General features: G+C 40.2%; 1 protein-coding gene across 3 annotated transcripts in view; it reads right to left on the reverse strand.

Annotated features, from left to right (window-relative positions):
• Positions 1-10,343, reverse strand: part of nfkb1 (nuclear factor of kappa light polypeptide gene enhancer in B-cells 1) — a 29,875-nt gene extending 19,532 nt beyond the window's left edge. Inside the window, exons 1-5 of one of the 3 annotated variants that reach the window (XM_026184523.1) lie at positions 10,060-10,343; positions 6,416-6,462; positions 4,937-5,012; positions 2,586-2,626; positions 1,335-1,433 (exon numbers count right to left, since the gene is read on the reverse strand). In XM_026184523.1, coding sequence (XP_026040308.1) covers positions 1,335-1,433; positions 2,586-2,626; positions 4,937-5,012; positions 6,416-6,454 — 255 coding nt within the window. In that variant the 5' untranslated portion in view covers positions 6,455-6,462; positions 10,060-10,343. The other 2 variants (XM_026184505.1, XM_026184514.1) reach the window with 2 other exon arrangements.
• Positions 10,344-18,813: the final 8,470 nt, after the last annotated feature.

Here is an 18,813-nt window from a genome sequence, read left to right on the forward strand (position 1 = left end):
CAAAGGAATTTCTGCAGTAGATAGAAGAGTACCTGATATTTAACTGTTTACTCTGTATTACTCTGTTACTTTGTTACTTCGATGGTCCCGAACTGAAACACAGTTCAAAGTCAAATCTATGACCTCCTTCACATTTCCCAAAGCCGTCTGCAGTGGGGTGACTCTGGCCCATGGGCCATAAGTTTGACACCCTTGCTTTAAGCTGTATGATGGTGTCACACGCCTGTAAGTGAACACAGGCCTTTATGGCCTCAGTGTGTCCAGTGTAGTTTGGTTTTTCAGTTGAAGAGGTTAAGGCCACATTAAGCTGGCCGACGGACACAAACACCGACAGCTGGAGACCCGACAGCCAAGCAGTCAGTCCTGTTATACTCCTGTGAAGGCTGCTTGAAGTCTGCCGCCTGGGACACGTGTAGTTGGTGCACTGTTATGTAAATTCTGTGAGTCTGTGCGGTAAAAAAAGAAAAAACAGGCGAGCATGTGGACATCCACACGGATGCTCGTCATCAACGTCTGATGATGAAATTTATGGACTCAAGTCCGCGTCACGTATAATCATGACCTTAAAACTAGCTTTGATTTTGTTTTCCTACAACTAAAAACTTCAACTGGCAAGATAACGTCAGCCAAAATTAACCAAAAGGGAGCTGGTTTGATCCAATAAGGCTCGTCTCAACAAACAGTGAGCTTCAACATCAGCAGGACAGTCAGTTCACAGAGGGACCGCTCGGCCTCCAAACATCCAGGTGAGCTCGGTGTCATTATACTGATGCTCGGGTATACAGCACAGACAGCAGAGCAGGACTGGGTCTCATCGCTGGTCTTACTCTGTGTTAGCTTGTGAAAGCAGAAACAGTGTGATGAATAACTCATTTAATGGCTGCGTGTGTTATTAATAACTGTAGTTAAAGGAGCTCTGTGTTACTCTCACTGAACAATCACTGCGATGAAACTGATATAAACAATCATTTCCCAGAGCTTCAATCGCACTACGGCATTACTTTCATATTTCAGCTTCAGCTCAAAACAGGTTTAGTCAGTTTGACAACTTCAATCAGCAAAACGACAGAAACAGTCGGCCCGATGCCTCAGCAGTATTAAAGTCTCTGCAGGAAACTGTTTTATTTCCTCTTGCCGCTGCAGACAGAAGTGAACCACAATCTGATTTTAGTGCTCACTCTGTGTGCTTCAAACACTTCCTGGACCAACAAACTGGAAGAAAGTTTAAACGCTGCGCTCTGCAGGTGAGTCAGCTGACTGTAGCGAGTGCGCAGGACGAGGTTTACATTTGCACGTCCGACACCTGGAGAACAAGCGCAGACAGGAAGCGTTACCTTGACGGTGGGGTAGGTCTTCCTGTTCTTCTCGCTGGTGGCCCCCGGCAGACCGCCGTGAGACGGCCCCTCGCAGCCGTACCTGAACCTGAAGCCGCGCTGTAAAAAAAAAAAGACAACAGTGCACACCTGTATCAATGCATCAGCTGACAATCAGTCGCCTTGTTGTTCTAAACACACGTTCAGGTGATTATTCATTAAACAGGTGGGTGAAATCCAACTCTGAGACGCGATGCTTCCCTTTCTTCCTGTTGAGTCATCAGTGTTAATCCAGCTGAAGTTAAAGGAGCTCTGTCATCAAATAAATATATACAGGCAGGGAGGAGGGTGTGACATTTATGGGGTGAAATTAGATTAAAGGTGTAAATGTTTAGGATTCAAAGCTCAAAAATTAATGGGAAATACTCCACCCAAGTCAGTGCCCTCCCACTCCCGGGATAAACAGCGCCGCTAACACTTTGACCTTTCGTCCAAAAACATCATGGCGGTGACAGAAATGCTAATGATGAGTCTTTAAAATCAATGGGTAACGTGCCAACGGCTACATCCAAATTTACATACTTCAGTTTGACTGTAAATACAAGCTTGAACAGAAAGCAAGCAGCACCATGAGAAGCACGTTAAATAAAGACTTCCTGTTTAAAGTCTAACAGAGATCATTAATGACCACAGACGGTCACTAAAATAGGTCTTATGAGCGTTAAATGTATTTCTTCCGTCAGTGTTAAACATAACACCTGTAAGTTCAACGCAGGACCTTTTAACACCTTAACATCCTTCACTTTAATGACTGACTCTTTAATGACTCAGGGGGGACCCTGTTATTGACCCCCCCCTCAGTCTTTGCTCCACTTTGCTGCACAACTTACGGCCTAACTGTGTTTTACTGTCCATTAAAGCAGCGGTCCCCAACCTTTTTTTGTGCCATGGACCGGTTTATGTCCGACAATGAGCCTCAACTCTGGCGGCCCGGTACCAAACGACTCATGGACCAGTACCGGCCCAGGGGTTGAGGACCGCTGCATTAAAGGAAGTGACATCAGAACACGGTCAGAGTGCCGTTACAGTCAGCGTGACCATCAGCAACAAAAGACAGGAAAAGAAAACAGCAGTAGTTACAGGTGTGACTTAAACAGCCAAACATCCTGTACTAAGTCAATTCCCTTTTTTAATTCTAAATAAAACCAATTTAAAAATAAACTAAACCCAGCGGTCAGTCGTCTCTGATAAGACGGGACAGGTGAGTGTTACCTGTTTGGGCTGCTCCACGATCTGCAGGAACGGTCCGTCCACTGAAACCACAAAGACTCAGATTCAGACTCAGATTCAAACACCTTCTCATACAGCTGATTTGTTTCTTTGAAAATTCGTTTTGGGGTTTCAGACAATCGAGACATTTAGAGGTGTCAGAGAACTGAGATATCTTACACATGAAATAAAGACCGAGCTACGCTTTTCTCTACACAAAGTTTCCCTGGGGTATCTGTCACCCCTCACCCTGGGTCTGGTCTCTGGTTTGACAACCATCTGCTGACCAGCAGTGCTCTAACCAATCCTATTCAGTTTCAGTGATAAGACTCTTTGAGCTGCAGACCATCAATATTAGAGGGAGAACCCCAACAATCTCCTGTGAGCAGCACTGTGTCACAGTGAGGGGAACTCCCTTCCACGGTTTGAGGTTTCCACGGTTTAAGAATTATTACAACTATGTCATTATTACTGATAAGTAGACCGTAAAGAGTGTTTAACCAACATTTCAGTTTGAGCTCCTTTTTAACCTCAAACTTTTTTGATGTGCAATAAGAAATGTTTTGTGTGAGGTCATCGCCTGTAGTGGCGTCTCATTTTTTTCTAAACTCTCTTTTCAGAAATGTTTTATGTTTTTTTCTGTTGTGTTTTTTGAAATGTCATCAGTTTTTCTTAAAATATGCATCTGATAAGTAGGAGAATGTAAAACATCTTCCCTGAAATCTCGTCTCATTTGCTATCAACATCCTGTAAAACGGCTTTCAAGAAATCTGTACGCGACAGTGTTTCGAGTGTCTGCGCTTCGATTGAAATTTCGTGCCACCTGAAATGTCTTTTGCGGTGATCCTTTCCTGAATTGTCGTTTGTAAAACTCGTAACGCGGGCATCTTGCGCAATATCGATTTTCTAAAACGTTGAGATTTATGTCATCTTTCATTCAGTTTTGTTTGATGACACATTTTCTAAAATGTCACGTTATGTTTAATGTCTTTTGCGACATTTTGTGTTTCATGTCAGGTTTCCCGTCATGTGAGATTCTGTTTAATGTCGGTGAAATGTTGTCTCACATGAAATATGAACTGTGAAATGTCGCCCTTGTTGCGTTTCCTCTACCATCCATATGTGCAGGAGAGACCGGTTGTATTTTTCCACATGTTAAAAGAAGAAATGCTGTAATCGCCACTTTCTGCGTACCACTGTAGCCACATGTAAATGTAAAGAGGAGCCAGTTTCCCCATGCGAGCTACACCTCTGTCTCTACTCAGAGAAACGATGTGTTGATATTAAAGGGAAGTGAGAGCTGAGCTGCCGTCCCACAGCCACCACAGAGGACACGTCATGAAACTCCTCTTTCACTTTACCTTCATTTTTTCCCCCTCAACAGAAATTCACTTTTGCAAAAAGAAAGTGGAGTTTCGGAAGTTTTTCCTCCCCAGCGGCATCTGTTCAACCTGTGTGTGGTTTTAATGTTTCTTTCACACATGTTATAGAGCCTTCAGCTTCTGTCTGAACAAAGGCTTCATTCATGCCGTAACGGTCCATATAAAGCTCTCATTGTCTGACGTAACAGTCCAAGTCAAAGTCCATTTGTCTGACTTTTCCTGGAACTTTAAACCAAATCACACATGAAATTTATTGTTGGGGTTTTTTTGGTAAATAGTTTTTTTTACAGGGAATACCAGTGACATAAGTCTTAGTGGGTCCCTTTAAATTTTGAGTATTACCTAAACAACAATGATACGCGTGGATATAACGACCACAGTCAACCAAACGACGAGTGTCAGGAAGCAAACACTGCAACAGGAAAAGAACTAAACTGCTTTTCAATCAGGCTCGAGTATGTAAAGTATGAGCTCAACACAATTACACAAATGGGGCAGCAGATACTTTATCTCCACCTGCGTGTTTTTTATTTCATGCTAACCACACAGTAATAACCTCAGGATGGCGGAGTGAGTGAGACCAAAGGAAACCGTCTGAAAACAAAAGGCCTGACAGCTTTTGTGGGGACGGCAGGAGAGACAGGCGTGATGGTTGCGTGACAGTGTGGTATTTTTATGCACGAAGATTAAGCCGTCATCTCAAAATGACAAGTTTAAGAGATGATTAATGCCACCCATGGCTGCTCTTTTTTTTCTTCAGAAATTATATTATTGTTCAGAAACAAAGGGGAAATCCAGATAAAAACAACACAACACATTCAAAGTAAATAAACTCTGAAAGTACAGAGGTCAAATCAAGCCAACAGGAAAGTACTACATGACGTCTTCTTGTTGGACCAGCAGTCTGAAACCCAAAGACACCCATTTTAAAGATAAAGCTGATGGTGTGGGACACACCTGCAGGACTCTCACCTGTCCGCAGAGACGTCTGAGGCATCGCAAAATGTGGAAACTCCCATGACGGGTCTATCATGATGTTATCAAACATCTGCAGTAAAGACAAAAACACGAAGTCTGACTTTAGACTTAAATAAACACAGGAAGACATTATTATTATTTAGTTCTTGTTCTTCACATGTGTGCAGCTTGAGTGATGTTAACTGCAATAATTCATGTTATACCAAAGAAACAACAGTCCATTAACGAGAACAGGACAGTTATTTACAGCAGCTCGGATCAGAGCCCCACATCAGTGCTTCTCAGGGTTCAAGCAGAAGAGCATGGTCTGTTCAAAGAGACTGCATGAACCGGTGCCACAAAGGAACCACGACCAAGGAGGAAGATCAATAAGAAGGACGAGAAGAAGAAGACAAAGAAGGAAAAGAAAGCACTGACATAGATCAGGAATATACAAGCAAATCAAGAAGAAGAGACAGATCAAGACAAGGAAGAACAGGTATAAGACCACGAGGAAGACAAAGACCGACAAGTAGAAGATGAAGCTGTTCAAGAAGATTAAGGCCAAGAAGAAAAAGAAGAATAGGAAATAACAAGAAGAGGGTGACGATATAGACGAACATCGAGAAGAAGATCACGCAGATGAAGAATATAATCAATAAGAGCTATACAGAGACCAAGAAATACAAGGAAGATGAAGCTGGAGAGGAGGAAGGAGTTGAAGTTGACAACCAGGAAGGAAAAGATCAGAAGAAGATCAGAGGAGAACCACAGAAACAGTAATGATCAAAAAAAGCTAAAGAACAACTGAAAAGTGCTGCGTGGAAAATGTTCCAAAGAAATGAGTTACTGTAATCACATTACATTTGTGTCTAACACAGCAATAGAAAGTATTAGTGCACTAGACTCGATGATCAGCACAGGTAATCAAACAACAAAGCTGCTGGCCAATCACGTTCTTCAATAATCTGCATGATGTTGGACAGAAGTGACTCAAAGAGCCTTTTTTATGGCTCCGTTCACGAGGAACAAGGAACAAAAATAGCAGCACAGTTTCCTAATGTTGAGGATCGATATTGATACTGTCTCATTTACATGCACACATGTGAGCACTTCCCACTTTAATACGGCTTTTCTAAAAAGGTTGTGATACCTTGATACTGGTGTAGATCCAAGTATTTCAAAGGGTTTAAAAAGGGGGGAGATTGTCTCCTTCAGAGCAGAAATATGGGCTGTTATTTGTCAGCCTGCAGAAACTGTGACATCTCCCACTGGTTATTAAAGTCATGTTTTTGGAACCTGCTGCTTTTTTCGTCATCATCTTGTCAATGACATCCTAAAACAGCCCTTGCTTTGTCTCCCTTTCTGACTACAAAAGGAGCATAATTTACCAAATCATCATCATATTGGGTCAAACACGACTTAAAATTAGTAAATGAGACTATAAGCTGGACATTATAAAAAAACATGGAGGCTGAGCCCAGGTGAGTTTACCTGGTTGGGAGTGTGTAGGTAGTGGTCGTCTCCGGCCATGGTGGCGTCTGCAAAAGGTGGAGCAACACGTCAGTTAAACCCACGGAGTGACATCAGCGATTATTATTATGAGTAAGAGACCAGAATGACAAAAGTGCTCTGTTCATTCTTCTTATTTTTATGTTTTCTGCTCATCACAACACGTTTAATTATAACTGAGGCTTTTTATTTGCACTCCTCTAAACAACCGTCTTCACCTTGAATTAGAATTCTATATGAGTAAAGTGACTTACTCTCTAAATACTCTACTTTCTGTTACAACTACTTCATTCACAACTTTCTTTTTTCAAAGCGACCATTAAAAACGATCAACTGCAGAACTGCAACAATTAATGGTTAATCTCTTATTTTAGCAACAGAAAATTGACTGAAAGCAACTTTATTGACCGTTTATTTGAGGGTTAAAGGCCTTTTTAGAGGTCAGCAGTCACTTTGAACATTTGCTAAAGTTTTTAATTTAACCAGAAACTGCCGACAGCTTTTTCCATCCTCTCTCTCGTTACGTTTTCCCACATGTTGGGAAGCCTTTGTGCACTTGCAGTGACAGAACAGTGGCATTATAATACTATTTCTCTTCTCCTGTTTCTCTGTGTGCTCCACTCCGTGTGTGAGGAGGTGCACCCACAGCGAGACTGAGAGCAGGGACAGGAGGAGTACCAGCAGTAAAGACTCTCACACTCAGCTCAAATACAGAATACATTTGTAAAAGCATTTTTCTTTTCTTTTCTTTTTTGGTATATTTTATTTTAGAAAGTTAGAGAAGCAACATTAAGGCTCAACCTGATGTTAGCGTACCGATGAATGGCGTTGAAAGTTGAACTGGTGCATCCCTTTTCATGATGCATATAGGCCTGTAAATGGTAAACGAACTGGTTCTTAAAAACTGCATTTTATACCTGACCACTTAAGAGCAGGGGTGGGCAGATGTGTCTTAAACCAACACAGCTGAATTAAATTGCTAAATTACCTCCTCAGCATGTCTTGAAGTTCTCCAGAGGCCTGGTGATGAACTAATCATTTGATTCAGGTAAGTTGACCCAATGTGAGATCTAAAACCTGCAGGACACCGGCCCTTGAGGCGTGGAGTTGCCCACCCCTGACTAAGAGAGGCCTGACCTAGAGGCCTTTATAAAAGTTGCCTTTTTGTGTGTCTTAATGCAGTCTTTCGACCGATATTAGAGTGAAGGCCATTTCGCTTGTATGTCACTTCCTCCTTCACTTAACACCTAAGCTGCTTTCACTGCAGCCCAGAAACCACACAACAGCCCGATCACACAGTAAATGGTCTTTGAAGGCATGCTGTTGGACAGGAGCTGGGGGGGGGGGCTGGTTTGGTGGTGGGAGGTATAAACCTGCTGCACAGGTTTCACCTGACAGTTTTTAGATGCTTAAACAAGCATGCAGTTGTTATTTTTAACTGGAACTCAGTGGCTGTTATCATTATTTTGGAGCTGTGTGGATTAATGAGCGTCAAACTACCAGTGAATCTGTTAGAAACTGCACCTCACTTCACAATGGGGGACACACCACTGCCACTTTTTTGTTTGCTGTTTCAGTCATGCTAAATAAGGCTTTGATAAGTCCTTTATAAGGAGTAATAAAGAGCTAATATCATAGTATTTAAGCTGGTAAGACGGCTTTGGTCTTGTATTAGAGCAGGGGTGTCAAACTCAAATACACAGTGGGCCAAAATTCAAAACTGGAACAAAGTCGCGGGCTAACATTAATATTTATTGAATTATATTTATTCCTCCAGATATAAGAATGAATCTTTTCTTATGGACTCAAACACATTTTGCTAAAAAACTGAATATGGAACAAGCAAAGCTTAATACTAAACAATATATATATTAGCTGTATAATACCAGTAGGCCAGCTCTGATAGTAATTTGGTATGGCTTCGCGGGCCAAATGTAATTAGGCTGTGGGCCAAATTTGGCCCGCGGGCCAGAGTTTGACACCTATGTATTAGAGTATTTCAGGGAATTTGGAAATTCTTGTACCAAAAAAGAAGAAGAAAAAGAAGCAGAAAAGAAAAACATGGAGAAATTCCTTATTGCATTAGAATGAGGAATATGTATTAAGGTTGTTAATTCAAACTTTGCTGAGCAAGCTGTGAAACATGCAGGCAAAAAACTAAATGTAAACAGTTGACATGACGGCAGTAAACACTCGGGCTTTAGTCCCGTTGAGAAATTTACCTGCTGACTTCTAAAAAGGTGACTATGGAGGGAAACACTTCCATCTCAGTTCATCACACTGTGAGACCTCCAGAACTAACCTGCAGAAGTAGGCCAGGTGTCTCCAGCAACTAACTTCCTCAACGATTATTGAAATTTGAGCACCTTTGAAGGTTTCCTCATTTTTGCTTTCTTGCGCTTGTGCACGTGTTTCTCGTGAGTTTACCTGGGTTTTCTCCTTATATTTATCAATTTTTATCCTTTTCCTCAAAAATTGGATTTGCGAAGTGCACATTTTTCTCGTGAATCTGCAGGTCTTTCATAAATTTGCCTCTTTTTTGGCCATCTTATTAAATGTTTTTTGGCTGTTGTCGTTTTTTATTGTCAGTTTATTAATTTTATACCTTGTGAACTGAGTTTTCTGTTCTCGGAATTCACTCTTTGTTTATTATATATATAAATATATATTTAACCTTCGGTGATACACAGTTTGTAATACACAGTCGTTTAAACCCGATAATAATTATTGATTATTGATCGCTGACACTTGTTACCTGTCAGCAGCATCGCTCGTCCTCGTTCTCACGAGCGTGCCTGTGTGATCTACGTTAGCTCTGCGGCTAACAGCTAATTAGCTCCTCCGGGTTGTTGTTGTTGTTGTTGTTGTTGTTCATGTGGCTAAAGTTAAAGCAGGCAGGCTGTTGGCCGGCGCTTCCACAGCACCGACCTCAGTGCAGCTCGGGTCTAATCTCGGGCTTCAAGTCAAAGCGAGCCCCGTCCTCGCTAACCGCTGCCTGTCCTGGCTGCCCGGGAGCTAGCCTCGTAGGTTCCGTATGCGGAGAGCGTAACACAAAACTTCGTATTAAAATCTGCCAGTTACACCGTCCTTCGCTCTTCACTTCGGTACACTGAACATTGCGATATAAATGAATAGATACCAGAATCAGCCGACCCCAGTCATGTATTCGGCAAGTCTAAAATCCACACAGCAGTTCGGTGTAAATAAAAATGTCGTTTTAATTATTTTGTCAGTTTAACCATTCTGCCCTTTGGCTACCAAAGACCAGAGCGAGTTAAACGAGATTAAAAGTTGGATTAAAGTTCAAACTTTCACTAAGCCGAGATTTTGATTTTTGATTAATCGTGGCCGAATTAGCTGGTGGGTGTTACAAACACGTAATGCACTTTAACGGTGACGTGAAATATTCCCGAGGCTACTGACATTACAGAAAATAAAAGCTTACCGTTTTTAACATGGAGTTTGGCCCGGGGTCCTAACAGTTACCTGGCTAATGAGGAAGTAAGCAGCAAAACAAAGCCAGCTGCCAAAGAGTTGTAACGGGTCCCGCTGAAGTTGTGATTATGAATGGAAACGTGCAGCTGGCTGGTTAGTTTAGTTAGCTGGTTAGTTAACCAGGCTGTTACCTGTTTCGGTCGGTCAGGTGAAGAGTTCCCTTTGAGTGACAGTCCTCCTCAGTTCGCTTCACTTGTGCACATCACTGCGCCATGCTGAGCTACCGATCCATCCACTTTACCCGGAGTACGTCATGACGCGAGACGGGCGCGTCATTACACTTTAACAACTTTAATGAACAATTTTAATCCGAGTGGGATTATAATCCAGAGGGAGCGACAGCAGTCCCGCAGGTGACACTGACTGACGATTGTCAGTTGAAATAAAGTTGACTTGATTTCCTTCCCCACTGGAAATTCCCTGTGACGTCCAAATGAGGCAGAGAGCGGGGAAAACCACGAGGTCTCACTTCGAGAAGAAAACACAGTCTGAAGAATATGAATCAGAAACCGAGTCCTCCTGTTTCACCTCAAAAGAGGAACTGAGCCCAGACAAAGCAAAACGCGTTGAAATACACAGTAACAGCTCAAGTTACACACATAGGTTAGTAATAATTCAGTCCTGCATTAGAAATACCACAGTAATACATTACAAAAGTACTCCAACTCCATACAGACGGATTAGCCTTGAGACACATGAGAAAGGTTTTGCTACAGGACAGACGGTGGTACAAGTATAACTTCAAGGGATCTTTTGTAATAACAACAATAATAACAGTAAAAACATTTTTTTTTAAGTTTTACATCTCAGAAATAATTGGAATTGAAATTAATTTATTTCATTCTTCGAGCTGATTCGGCAACTATGAGCAGGGACTTCCGTCTAGATCGTCTTTAGTTATAAATGCTGTACTTAAGGAAAGGTACAAGAAAATACCAGGGGCAGCAGTCTGAGCAGAGAAGCCCAGACCTCCCTCTGTAGTCACCTATCGCTCATCCGAGGGAACGCCGAGCCGTTACCAGGTAAGCCGAGAGACATAATCTCACCAGTGTGTCCTGGACCTATCCCAGGGCCTCAGAATCAGATACCTGAATCACCTGAGCTGGCTCTACTCTGAGTCCCTTCAAAATGGCTGAACTCCTAATCTCTAAGGGAGAGCCCAGCCAGCATTTGGAGAAAGCCCCATTTCTCCCATCTCATTCTTCCAGTCACTACACAGAGATTGTGACCACAGGTGAAAGTAAGAACGTAAATGGGCATTACACTCAGATCTCTCTTTTGCATGACAAACCAGTACAAACCAGTCCACATCACAGACATCTCCCGCTCCACCCTCCTCTCACTTGTGAACAACACCTTGAGGCACTTAAAGTTCTCCACTTGGGTCTCTAACCCAGAATGGGCACTCCACCCTTTTCCTGCTGAGAACCATGCTCTTGGACTTGGAGGTGCCGATTCTCATTTGTCGTGTTTCACTTCTGTCCATAAAAACTATGAACTGAATCTGTGACAACACCCGCTCAGGGGGAGTCCGACTTATTACCAGCAATGTGGTTGTACGTGGCTCATACAGGAACAGAATGGTTCATAAAAACGGGCCATACAGCTCTGACTCCTGCAAGGACATGGTCGAATGATTTGTCCAAGTCCACAAAGCACATGTAGACCGGTTGGACAAACGCCCTCAAGTATCTTCGAGGATAAAGAACTGGTCCAGTGATGGACGAGCCGTTCCCCTCGTCACCAAATTTGCTTCCTCTACGGAAGACATGTCAGTGGGATTGAGCAGATCCTCGAAGGCTGGCTCCCACCACCAGACTGTATCCTTAGTTGAAGTCAGCAGGACCCCACCTCCACTATACACCATTTTAGTGGAGCTCTGCTTTCCCTCCTCAGATGGTTTGCTAGCAGTTGATATGGTGGAGTAGGGCTTCCTCTCTCCTACGAAAGACTGAGCTCTGCAGGCTCTGAGAGAGTCCTGGCACCCCTTGAATGAAGCTCATTTCTACTGCGTAAGAAGTACCTCAGTGTGAAGTGCAAGTAGGAGTACAGAAACCCTATAGGGACATATTAGCATTACCAGATATATATGTATAAAAAAGAATTCTGTAAAAGCAGAGATGGCAGAAAAGTAACTTACAGGGGAGAAAGAAAGCTTTTTAAAATGTGGTTTTAGGCAAAATCTGAATTTTATTTCTGTGTTTTTCCTTCCCAGAGACAATAAATATAAACTTATATAACACTTCGAGATAACTTCCCAAATAGGTGCCCACAGGTATTGCCGAGATGGCTGGACTTTGAAAAGTCCATCAAAAAAAATAAATAAAAAATATCCATCCAATAGTTTTCGTAAGTATAGAAAAAATTAAAGTTCGGTTTTAGCTCGTCTTTAAAAAAAAAAAGAAAAAGGTAAAAGCAGTGTGTTTATTACTAAAACTACTTCATTACAGGTAAAAACCCTCCTATTAAAGTACAAAAATGGCCAAAGTATTAGTAATGACACCATAAATACTCAGGTACAAATGAACAAAACCACAGCAGGTGTAAAAAATTCAAAGAAACAGGTAAAGTGTACAAGCACAGTAGCAAATGGTAACAAATTAAAAGTACCACAGTGAAGAAACACAGATAAGCATATAAACATATATTTTTAAACACATATTAGTAATAAGACTTTAGAGAGAATTCTGTGGCAAAGATGGTAAAAGTATAACTTTGAGGGCGGAAAAAAAAAAACGTATCTAGGGGCAAAATCTCTGAGTTGTTCTAAGTTTGATGTTCCAGAGACCAAAGAAATTCAAATCAGGTTAAAAAACGCTTCAAAATAAATCAAACAAGTGCCCAGAGGTGTTCCTAAAAAGAGACAGAGTACAGGGACTTTCCTCTAGAAGAACTTTGTCTCATCACACTCATGAACACAAGCTTTGCTGTGCATTTAAAGTATACAAATTTACCACAGTACTGGTAACACCTTATTCTGAAAAAAGTGTTAAGTAAGACTTTTAAAATCGTAGTTATAATATATATAATTATAATTCTGTTATAAATCATGCTTTTGAAGTTTTATTTAAATAAAAAAACTATCAATGTAGATTTGTAATGATACTGTGAAGGAATACTCTATTACAGGGTAACAATACCTACTAGTATTAGCAATAACACATTCAGTGTAGAAATATACTGAAACTGGTAATTTTACAAAAGGTTCACGTGTATGAGCAATACCACATTCTAGAAGTACTCAAAGTATACTTTCTATTTAAGTAAAGTTACACAAATCTATCAAAATATGACTAATGACCAATATAGAACAAGGTATAAAGTATAGTATAAAGTATGACTTATAGTATAGAATGCATAAGTACAAATAAACAAAGATATTGTCATTCCTACATTTAGTTTTACATAAATTGGAGTGCACGTGTATTAGTATAAATACTCTTACAGGAGATCTTTTCCAACTTTTAAACATCGTGTATTAGTACACAAGCGAAACGACCGCAGCTTACTCGTGTTAATATACTTGCACTGTTTTCATGAACTGTGGTGCTGATTTCATGCTTGGCTTGTTATTAAAATCTTCATAATGTGGGGTGAGAAGTAGAAGTGCAGAGTGAGCAATCGTTTCCCTCGCAGGCCATCTTTGATGAGTTGTTCGCCACCTGCCCCCTGCTGGTCAGGCAAAGCATCACCACAGTTGCCGCTCTGACACCAGCACACATGAAATACAGGCGTCAACTAATGAAGCCAAAACTAGAGCGCCAAAGGTAAAAAAAACAACAAAAAGAAACAGAAAAAAGCTGCAGTTCCTTTAATGTCCAGCAGAGGCTCCGGCAGTGAGTCAGTCCCCATAGACTCCCATGTTAAAAATCTTCAAATTTACAGCAGAAATAAACACGTTTACAGCTTGATACATAAACTGTTTTGGGGTCTGTAGATAATTTCTGCCTTCTTAACACCTGTATGAGGTGGAATGTTTGTTTTATTAAGGTTTAAAGTTTGCATTATTAGAGGCGTGGCCTCTTATTTCAAAGGTGGATGGTGACATGAAAAAGCAAAAATTGATTTACAAAATGAATGCTAATGCTAATCGTCACATTTACTCTTTATAATGATTAAATGATCACGTGCTTTTCTAGCTCGACTAGAATGCTCCATCAGACGAGAATGGAGCATTATATAAGAAACAGACATAAAACCATTTAATGGAATGTGAAACTGAATATTCATGGGTTTAGATGCAGATTTACAGGATTCAAATATTCAGTTTGGATTCAGGAGACAGACACTATCTCTACTTTTAAGATTAGGCTTCAAACTTTTCTTTTTGCTAAAGCATATAGTTAGGGCTGGGTCAGGTGACCCTGAATCCTCCCTTAATTATGGTGCAATAGGTGTAGGTTGCTGGGGATTCCCATGATGCATTGAGTGCTTCTTCTTCACTCACTATGTGTTAATAGACCTTCCTTTCCTTCCTTGGCTTCCTTCTCCCTGAGCCTGGTTCTGCTCAAAATATCTCAAAATTCAAAGATATTTTAAAATGTTAATTTCCCTGATTTTCATATTTACCTGTGCCTGGAGAATCACAAATGGTCTTCTGTTGTGTTATTACTCCTCATGCCACTGCCATTCTCGTCCATAATCTTGTTATCTCTCGAATTGACTACTGTAACTCACTATTATTTGGCCTTACACAAAAATCTATTAACAAGCTCCAACGTGTCCAGAACTCTGCTGCCCGTATTTTTACTAGGACTTCCTCTACCCACCACATCTCCCCAATCCTGAAGCGGCTTCACTGGCTCCCGGTTAAATTTCGCATCCATTTTAAAATAATCCTCTATACATTTAAGGCTATTCATTCTCTCTCTCCACCATACCTCTCCGATTTAGTACAGATGAACTTCCCATCCCGGTGCCTCAGATCTTCATCTTCTCTTTCTCTCTCTATTCCTTCCGCTCGTCTGATTACAATGGGGGGGCAGGGCTTTTAGTTGCTCTGCCCCTCGACTTTGGAATTCCTTACCCCCCGACCTCAGAAATATTAGTTCATTCCCTCTTTTTAAGTCCATCCTCAAAACTCATCTGTTTAAAATTGCTTATGTTTAAACCTCTGTATGCTCTAACTTTATCTGTTATTCTTATTATTGTGTATATTTCCAGTTTCTGTGTTTTTATCTGTTGTACAGTGTCCTTGGGTGCTTTGAAAGGCGCTATTTTTAAATAAAAAGTATTATTATTATTAATCTTTAAAGTGTGAACTCTGTGGAACAAAATCAGCAGGTTCTTATTCACAGTTTTCTTCTTCAAATACCAGACAAACCACCAAAGCTTAGTTCTTAGTCGGTCTTTAGTTTATTACAATTAGACACATAATTTAAACTCGTATGTATATATATATATATATATATATATATATATATATATATATATATATATATATATATATATATATATATATATATGCTAGACAATTAGCTTTAGTTATGACAACATTCATAATAACCTGAACGTCACATCTAAGAGCATCTGTAAAACAATTAGTGCAATTTATAATTTACAGTTAAAACTTAAAAAAACAGCTTCTGTCTGCAAAAATAGACAAATCATCTATTCAGAGAGAATTACAGCAACAGAAAACTGGAGGCACATCAGCTCAGAAGTGAACACACCACTGCACCAGCAGGAAACACACACGTTAAACATCAGCGCACTCAGGGCGTCGAGGCGCGAAGGCCACGCTGAACTCGGCCTGGTGTCTGATACTTTGGACACTACAACGGAGGCACGGCGGATGCAGAGAAGCAGAAAGTCAAAGCGGCGAGGTTTGACACAACAGAAAGACTCGTATGGCACGGTGCGAATTACAGTGTGGCAAAAATGAATGAAGGCTTCCCCAGAAATGTGAGAAAGTGACCCAAAATCTCTGCATGCCTTTCAGCTGGGACCTTCTTTAAGACCAAACAGGTGAAACAATGCCGATGAACTGTTTTTAAAGGAGACAGGGTGTGGCCGAAGGGGGCGGTGGGGACCAGGCCCTTCTCAAAAGTGTCGTCACATCCAGATAGTCACTCCCATTGTTCTCAATGCTTCGCTGTAACTGTAACTATATAGCTATATAACTATAGACACCCCCCCCCATGGCCTCACAGTGGTTTGGTCCAATGCTATTCCATAACTCTTTACTCAAAGCAAAACATGTGCGAGACATTCTTCTGCCCATCAGCAGAATTAAACATATTTATCATCAATTTTGAAAACAAGTCTTCTGGTTTTGATCTCTTTCAAACTGTGAATCCATTTTAAGGATGAATTCTGGTGTAGTTCTTTTGCAGAGAAGTTACACTTCCTGCCCACTGTGGAGACACTAAAACAGAATCAACCACCTTTAACGAAAAGTTAACACAGAGGACTCACTGACCAGAAGAACGTGGTAACACATTAAGACTGGTGGGTGTATGCAGTGTTTCAAAGGTGTGACTGCAGCAGTTTTACTCATCGTCATCAGTGAAGACGAGCTCAAACGCTGCTGTAAAAGCACAAAAACGCAGCTCTACATGGAACAAAGCTACAGTACTTCATGTAACAAACACTCTGACAGTACTTCATAAGTGTACAGTTACACAGCTACATCCTACTGCCAGTAGACACACAGCATCAAGTGTAGGAAAACACAACCTGCCTGAACGCACTTCAATCAGAGGTCGACTTGCACCTCTGTTTAAAGCCAGAAACCCTCGCTGTTGTTCATTATTAATCCTTTTTCTGCAGCGCCTCCTGGTGTGTCCACCAGCTTCTGCAGTTTGTTTCTCTAGAATAGGTGAACCAAAATTAAATGTTGCTGTGTATGAAAGTGTCTTCCCACCCTTCATTTTCTTTTTATTACAAGCTGATGTCTGGATCACTTGTGGACGACGAGTCTGGGAAACCAGGAAATGTGAAATTTAAAGAGTTATAAATCATAATTTGGTAGGTTTTCAACATTTACAACAACTAATTTATCTTTATATACTAACCACATGTGATGTTATCAGAGGAGACCTATTCTGCTTATTTCCAAACTCTATACTTTTATTCTGAGACTCCAGAGGAGCTAAAAAGCCACTTCCTCTTGATTGGCCACTTTAAGGAGGCCTACCAAGGGGCAGCTAATAGAGCTTTCAGGCTGTACTTTGTAGCCATGCACGGGTTAACTGATAAAGAAAAAAAAATTCAGGCATACAAATGCTAATTTTTCCAATCACTTTTACATATGTTTAGCTGAGGCAGTGGCTGTTGTGATTTGGTGCTATACAAATAAAACTGACTTGAATAGAAATTCAGTATTTCAGTTTTGGAGATATTTAACATGAATATCTAACAACACTGAAATGCAGAAACTTTGCATGAGACAGAAAAACGAAAAAACGGGTAACATGTAAAACAGTAGAATGGTGGAAACTGGCCAAAAGAGCGACTGCAGAAAAGGGTTGAATGAAGCCATCGAGAGGTATTTCACCTTCATTAGTCAGATTTCATAAACTTCATTTTAAGGTTTAGAAAATAAAAACAACATCCTCGAATCTCAAACCAAGCACAGAACAACTATACATATTTTATCTTCTAGCACCAAATAACATGAAAATAAATCTATTAAGCACACGTTGATTTTAAGTGTACAAGTTACAGCCAAAGTACAGTTATTGAATGTTTTTGAGGCTACATCAAGAGCTGGAACCTTCAGCATAGGATCTTTAGTCTATTTCAAAGTTTTGAGCTACTTCATACTCTGGGAATATGAACAAAGTGCCCCTTTCATTAAGTCCCTTCTCTCAGAGTCTTTAAAATGCCAAATGGAGCTCAACTTTGAGTCCTTCCTTTATGGTTAAAGAGCAGGACTCAGCAAAAAGGGGGAGATAAAAGTTAAGGTTGGACTCTGCTGGCTCTGTTGTTTTAGGTCTGGTTTAGATTAAGTTGGGATTTTTGGATAAATTCAGCAATACAGAATTTAGATCGGACGAAAGCATCATCTACAAAGTGGTACTGAAAATGAAATATTTCGATTTATTAGATTGTTGTGCAAGGTCAACACACCTCTTACACAATATTTGAATTACTTTATACCTGACCTCATTGGTTACATTTACCACTGACCTTTTTACCTTTTCTATTTCAGTAACATTCAGACGAATTGAATTTGTTATTTCATTTGTATATGCTATCTTTATAAGCTTGCTTAACACTATAGTATCTAGGTTAGTTTAACTGAAACCCTCAATTTGACTTATAAAATAAGTAGCCTAATATTACTATTACACATAGCAAAGTTCTGTTATAGCTAGTTACCCTAGCTAATATTTTAAGCTTACATTACCTAGCTACATTTTTTTCAATTTTCAGGAAATGAAAACAGAGTTTTATTTCAGTTTTTAGTTCCTGATATGGACAATGAACAAATTCAATCTTTGAATAGCTTACTTTTTTTTAAAGTAGCTAACTAGCCTGCTAAGCTAATAATTTTACTATTGAGAAAACTAGCTTAGAAGTAAGCTCTTTTAATGTAACAGGTCTTCTAGATAATTGCTGGCAACTGTAACTAAAATGGCACACAGTGAGTTAATTTTCTAATGTCTAAAAATTTAAAATAACTTTTATTGAGTGGTTTTGACCTCTGCATTTTAAAAACGGACTCAAATGAATCATTTTCAGGTTACAAAATATTAGTCACGCTTTTACACTAGCCAAAAGTAAAGATTAGTGCTAGCTAAGTAACCATTCACTTAGTTTGCATCTTCAAGATGTTTGTGTTTTGTTTAGCTGCAAATTAACTTAATGAACAAAAGCAAAAATCCTGTTTAGTAAACATACTTTCAATGTGCCTTAATGCACACAACTGATTAAAAAAA

Source organism: Astatotilapia calliptera, chromosome 2 (genome assembly GCF_900246225.1).
Source record: "Astatotilapia calliptera chromosome 2, fAstCal1.2, whole genome shotgun sequence".
NCBI lineage: Eukaryota > Metazoa > Chordata > Actinopteri > Cichliformes > Cichlidae > Astatotilapia > Astatotilapia calliptera.